The sequence below is a fragment of the Psammomys obesus genome, unplaced genomic scaffold (assembly GCF_907164565.1).
Source record: "Psammomys obesus unplaced genomic scaffold, mPsaObe1.curated_primary_1811, whole genome shotgun sequence".
NCBI lineage: Eukaryota > Metazoa > Chordata > Mammalia > Rodentia > Muridae > Psammomys > Psammomys obesus.
In genome coordinates, this window is record NW_026596463.1 from 5203049 (window position 1) to 5210199 (window position 7151).

Consider the following 7151-nt stretch of genomic DNA (forward strand, 5'->3'; position numbering starts at 1 on the left):
TCACACATAGGTATCCTCTTCCCATCGTCAGCTTCTCTCATAAGAAGTTCTGTTTAACTCAGTCAGCCTCCATTGACTGACCATTGTCAGCTGATGGTTGTAGTTAACATAGCTTTACCTTCGATGACATAAGCTCTATGAACATGTACCATATTCCCACTGTTAGGGTATGCAGAGAGGCTTCGCTGCCCTAAAAGGCCTCTGGGACCTGCTTACTCAGTTTTCTATCTGCATGAAGTCCTGACAACCATTAATTTTATTATTTTCTCACTCTGTAGTTTTTCTTTCTTCATGGACCGCATTGTTGGAGTCATGAAGCATGTAGCCTTTGGATTAGCTTATTTTACTTCATCATATTCATTTATGTTTCTTCCAGGTCTTTTCATCGCTCACTAGCTTATTTCTCTTTGGTGATGAATAATATTATATTTCTGAATGTATCATAGTTTGGCCATTCATTGACCAAAAGTCATATATGTTGCTTCTAAATGTTGATAGTTGTGAATCAACCTGCTGTACATATCCATTTTTAGGTTTTTGTCTATTATATCCAGTTGATAGGTGTCATTAAGCAAAGTCAATCTGTACTCATTTTCCTGCCTGCTGGATCTGGCTTTCTTTTGTGGTCTGCATCCATAATGTTGGATTAATGTACTAAAACAACAAACAAGACAAAATGAAACAAAACAACAACAACAGCCCAAACTTCTTCAGTTCATACAGGTATGAGTCTAGGTTTTTTTCTCAACCTTGTTTTTCCCTTCTCTTCTGTCAGTGATGTCTGTGGAGAAGCTGGGTGAGATCCTTAACTTTGTTTCCCTGTGGGTAAGAAACTTTCCTTCTGCTTTCTTTTAGTGCTTCTTCTTCCTCTGTCTCTCTTCCTGGTTGATGTTCTCTTGAGTATCATCAGTTTGTGGTTTGCTGTTATGACATTAATTTAGAGTAATTTCCCAGTTATTATTTCAAATAGTTCTTTTCCATATTGCCATTATATATAAGTTTGTTTTTTGTTTCTGTGTTTTTACTTTCCCACAATTCTTGTATATTGTTTTAATTTTTTCCAGTTCTTTTTCTCCATGCTTTTGAGTTTTGGCAGTTTTTGTTGCTTCTCAGCCTCCACATACAGATACACACATGAACCTCTATGTATGTACACACACACACACACACACACAGACATACTACACGCTCACACACAGACACAACCCACACACCACACACACCACATCCACTCACACACAGACATACTACACGCTCACACACAGACACACCACACACACCACACACACCACATCCACTCACACACAGACATACTACACACTCACACACAGACACACCACACACACCACACACACCACATCCACTCACACACAGACACACCACACACACACACACACACAGACACACCACACACACACACACACACACACACACCACACACACTGCACTCCCCACATACCACATTCACACACTGCACCCCCCGCCCCCACACACAGTTGTTTGGGTTTGTGGTCTAACTTGGGTAAATGTGCTGTGAATACTTTAGGAAATGTGCAGTTTGCTGCTGTTGAATGGACTGTTGATTATGTTGTTTGTGTATTTTATGTGTTTCATGACTTTTTATCTGCTTATTTTATCAGCTGTTAGACAATTTAAAAGAATTCTTTTTTTTGTAGAGCTTTTTGTTGTTTTCCTTTTTGAACCAGCATGGGGCAGCCCTTGCTGGTCTTCAGCTAACTACTCAGCCCTGGCTGGCCTTGAAGTCCTGTTCCATCTCCTCCACCTCCCAAACGCTGTAACTATGGTGAGCCCCACCACTTGCTGTTTCAGAGCAAGCGTTATTCTTCTAGGGGTCCTCCATGTTTGCCAAAGGCAACCACAAACCACTCAGCGGTCACTCCCCTTCTGCCGACAACGGAAATTATTTTCTGGAATCCTATTCTTGAAGGCAACTCTCAGGCCTGCTGGTTTTCCCCATACTGCCAAATGTCTTCCAAAGTAATCAGTTTTCAGAGGTGAGACCATCTGTCAACACCTGATGGGTGGCATAGCTGAGTCTGGTGAGAAATGATCTCAAGTATTAAAAATTCAAGTGTTCCTCCCCTCCAAGCCTCAAGCAAGTGCTGGTGATCTGCCCGAGGTCATTTGACTTTGGCCAGGTTCTCTGCACATTGAGTACTCTTGTGATCACCCTTATACGTCACCATATAAAAATGTTGGTTGCATGCCACGTAGTTATTTCACAAGGTGGTGCTTGTATACTCTGCCTAATAACTTGGATCTATTCATCAAGTCTCCCGGGAATGACTAGTTAGCAGTTTACCAGTTACTGAGTACATCACAGTAGCTGCTATGATTTTGCCTCCTCGTACCTTTTAGATTAATCTCTTCTTTTTCATTGGATGTGTTGCCCCTTTCTTGGTTCGAGTTTACCACGGTTTTATTGTCGGGTGGTTTTCTCCTTAAAGTCAGCATTATTTTTGCTTTTTGGTGTGTGATATAGCTTATGGATATAGCACTAGTTTCAAATGACCACAAAATCTGTATTGGCTCATGTTGCTGACTTAGAAGAAAATTGTTTCCTATCTTCTTTGAATCTATTAATGTCTCGGTACTCTCGGTAATCTTTCAGAATCATGTCAGTCCGACAGGCTAATAACAAGCAGGCTCGGGCCATCTGCATCGTGCGTCTCCGAGAAAAGGGCTGTTAAGTGACATGAAATTTCATTTTGCCACAACATCATCTGGCAATACACAAGCCAGCAGCCTCCACTTCTAGGTTAATATGTTTTTATTTAATCAGCCTGGAATCATCTTGAGGCTAACTACATTGTGTGGTAGCCAATGGTCTTCTGGATGTCTGTCTTAGGATTAAGTTAGAGTACGAATGGTAATAATTCAAGGTGGTAATGACATAAATAAGTCAGATTTTATTTCTCTTATGTCAACATAGGGCAATGGCTGGAAGGGCTGGATCTTCACTATCTTAACTACCAGGGATTGTGGGACCTAGCAAATGAACTTGAGCAGTCAGGCTTGGTTGACAGCGAGTGCCTTTACGTGCTTGCTGAGCTGGCTCTTCAGCATCCCCACCCCAGGTTCACTTTTAAGGGTACACTCTAAAGCATCGGGAGCAGGGCCATTAGTACAGATCTGTATGCCACATTCATAGCGCACATTTGCAATGGCTGAAAGACAAAGGAAGTGTGATCATTCATCAATAAATGAATAGTGACTGTGTTAAATGCGTACAAAAGAATCTTAGCTAATCTTAAAAAGAAGGAAATTCTGATACTCTCACTGTAGATGCACCAGAAGATATTACACAGTGATATGGTAGTCGTCATCAAAAGTGAACTAGTGCATAGTTTCACTGACGGGTGGGCCTGGAGGAGTCAGATGCACAGGGACAAGAAATGGGGTGGGTTTGTTGGGAGCCAAACAAAAGGATGGGAACTTTTGTTTAATGGTACAGGTTCCGTGAGGCACCAGGTTCTAGAGATGGATGGTGGCAATCATTGTACAGCAGCCACTGAGCCAGCCACATAATGAAAACTTGCATATATTCAATATATTTTACCAAAAAAATGTTTAAATATTTCAAAGTACGTCTTTTTATACATATGCTTTTATATAATTAGACCTGAAGACAATTATATTTCAAGGTATTTCTTCCCCTCCCCCCCAGAATATTGATCTTATTTTGAAATTCTTTTGTTTAAATGCTTTAAAAGACATGCTGAAGCCAGGCATGGGGGTGCACGCCTTTAATCCCAGCACTCGGAGGTAGAGGCAGGCAGATCAATGTGAGTTCCAGGTCAGCCTGGTCTACAAAGTGAGTACAGGACAGACAAGGCTACACAGAGAAACCCTTCCTCAAACAAAACAAAACAAAAAAAACAACAAACAAAAAGCAAGCAACCAACCAACCAAACACCCCTCAAACACATGCCAGTGTAGAGGGAATATGTGAACCTCACCCAAAGGTCATATCTTAATCTAGAAGGGAAACCTTTCATGATTAGACCACTGTCTAAATTATGAAGTGGTATTTGCATGTACTCTCCTTATTCCAATGATTTGAAACTATACACTTCTGTGAACTGGCCTAAGGTGGCAGGCTTTGAGAGCCCGCTGGCCCAAGCTCACCAAAGCAGGCAGCATTGTCCAAACCTGAGCTTAGCCAACTTTTCCTCTAGTGGGAAGTCCGGTCTTTCGAGCAATGAACCTTTAAGTGGTTCTTAAGTCAGGTGGTTCTTTTAAAAGTCACTTAATGTACTTATTTTAGGTACTTAATTACATCATCGGGTGGCTTTGTGCTATTACGCAAACATAAGATACCATGCTTACACAAACTAGATGAAATGGTTTCTTGTACCCCAGCTGCAGACCCTACTGAACCCTGCTGGCACCTGGAACAGGAAGCAAAGTGCTTGCACATCTAAACTTAGAAAAAAGTAGAGTAAAAATGGGGTGACTAGGAGCAAACAGCTGTATTGTGATCTCACAGGCCATCACACATGTGGCCTAGCATTGAAAAAATTTCACTTTGAAAACATGAATACACTTTAGACTTCGTGGGCTACATTACACCTGCTGAATAATTTTCCTTTGGTTTTTGTTTTTCTTAAACATCTGCACACAAATGTGGAAGCCTCATTTAGTGTTGTGGTGGTGTATTAAAAAAAGAAAAAGGGCTGTGATAGTCTTTGTAGTCAGAATTGGGCCAGAAGTTGTAATGTGCTCACTCTCTTAGAAATCAGGGCCTCTCTGCCAGTCCCTGAGCTGTGAGTTTGTTTGAGTTGGCTCCTAGGTAGATGTGGACATCTGATGAAGATCCTTGTAAGCTTTAAGTACCTCATCACTTCTGTCTAGACCCAGTGAAGCTGAGTGAAGCCTATTCAGGTGTTTTCAGTAGCTGACAAGCTAGATTCAGGAGCAAATGAATCCAAGAGAAACTGAGCCTGGCTCCGAGGCAAGAGCCAGGACAAGTCCTTCTCCCTTAGAATGGCTTCCGTTCCAGCCCCGGAAGAAACATACAAGTGTTTTTCTTTTTTTTTTTTTCTTATGAAAATTTATGTCTCTTGTAACCAGAAAAAAAATTATTTTTTTGTTGTCTCCTACAAACATGTCTTCTTTGAAAGACAAACCAATAGCACCTGGAGAAGCTTACCAGGAGCCAGCTCCCAGCGGCTGAGGAATCCTGCGCTCAAGGCGTTTCCCCAGAGTTGCGCCTGCTGGAGATGGCCCACGCCCTGCGGCCTAGGCTCCATGGCAGACCTGGTGTGCTGCTCAAACCCAGTTCTGCCATGCATGCAGGGGTCACCTCAGGCAAATGATTACTTCTCAGTGCCTGTTTTCATCCTCCATGGTCTGGGGATAATTATTTAATCCTTACAGGGTTTTGTGGGATTTAATAAATGAATAAATGTAGGATGGGCCATGTTCCAAATGCTGAATGTTTCTGCTACAGTGACAGCTCTACTGAGGCAGCTCTATTAGTAAGAAACAGAACCACCAAAAAGTCTGGGCACAGGGGTCTTTTCTGAGACCTATACTCCAACCAAGGACCATGCATGGAGATAACCTAGAACCCCTGCTCAGATGTAGCCCATGACAATTCAGTGTCCAAGTGGGTTTTATAGTAATGGGGACAGGGACTGTCTCTGACATGAACTGATTGTCCTGCTCTTTGATCACCTCCCCCCGAATGGGGAGTTAGCCTTACCAGGCCACAGAAAAAGACAATGGAGCCACTCCTGATAAGACCTGATAGACTAGGATCAGAAGGAAGGAGAGGAAGACCTCCCCTATCAGTGGACTTGGAGTAACATTGGTGGAAAAGAGGAAGGAAGGGTGGGATTGTGAGGGGGGGAGTGAGGGAGCTACAGGGGGGATACAAAGTGAATAAAGTGTAATTAATAAAAATAAAAATAAAAGGAAGCAGAAAAAGAAAAGAAAGAGAACCATTCTAGAGCTCTATCAAGAGAGACTATGTAATGAATTGTGATTTGAGCATAGTATGGAGTCCTAAATAGAACAGGTGTGTGAGTGATCCGCAGGGATGAGCAAGTAGAAACCTTAGAAACGATGTAAAGACAGAAACCCATGTGATGTGAACCTTTGCTTTCAATACAAGCGAGATGAAATTGCTGGCTCAGAGACACACAGACAGTAAAGGACAAAGAAGATCAAAGAAATGGGGGCGCATGCCCAGGTGAGGGCTGTGTGTGTGTATGTGTGTGTCAGGATAGCAGGTAGGGAGATGGAACTGGGAAAAAAACTTCAGAACTCGTATAAAGATCTTATACTTAATAAAGAGACCAAGCATGGTGGCACTGGTCTACACAGCACATTTCAGGCTAACCGGGATTATGGAGACCCTGGCTCAAAAATAAAAACCAAGTCAAGCAGACAAACAAAAAATAAAAACTAAACTTAGTAAATTGGGTGGAAGTTCATGGAAGAATGGGGGCTGGAGGAGATGGTTCAACTGTCAAGAGTGCTGGCTGCTCTTCCAGAGGGTCTGGGTTCGAGTCTCAGCACCCACACGCAGGCTCCCACTACCTGTAACATCGGTTCTAGGGGACCCGGTGTCCTCTTCTGGCTTCCTCAGGCATCAGGCAAAACACCCAAAGATGTAAAATGAAACAAAATAAAAAAGAAGAGCGAAAATAACACAGGAGATCATCAGTTTGATTTCCCCAAGTTTCTATTAGAGTTGCACTCGGGGCTTAGGAATGGACAAATCTGTGGACCGCTTCAGTTCCAAAAGTCACTGCAAACTTAGCCAGCCTCTTGGGTAGCAGCTGATACACTGCCTTCTGGATGTCTGCGGGGGTGAGGGTACAGCGCTCACCCCGGCACATCAGCTCACAGGCTTCCTTAGCAATGCGCTCGAAGATGTCGTTGATCAGGATGTTAATGATGTCTTTGGTGTGAGAAGATATGCCTCTCCTCGGGACAACTTCCTTCCGGATCCTGCTTATGTAGCGAGAGTAATTTCTATGGCCAAGGTCCATGCTAGAGTATTGTGACAGCTTTTTGGAGATTGGTTTTAGATGACTTCTGATGCACTGACATCTTTTGATGGACTTGACCATTGTGGATGTTGTCCTCCTTGTCAGGAACGGAGAGGGGGAAGGCCGGAG

General features: G+C 42.9%; 1 protein-coding gene across 1 annotated transcript; it reads right to left on the minus strand.

The window, feature by feature from the left end:
* Window positions 1-6734: 6734 nt before the first annotated feature.
* Window positions 6735-7103, minus strand: LOC129669991 (histone H2B variant L1-like). The gene has a single exon (XM_055598360.1). It carries the CDS (start codon window positions 7101-7103, stop codon window positions 6735-6737), a length of 369 nt encoding a protein of 122 aa, XP_055454335.1.
* Between the last annotated feature and the right edge of the window lie 48 nt (window positions 7104-7151).

Excerpts from the sequence above, each read along its gene's own strand:
- LOC129669991 (XM_055598360.1), bottom strand. The coding sequence starts at position 7,103 with ATGGTCAAGTCCATCAAAAGATGTCAGTGCATCAGAAGTCATCTAAAA.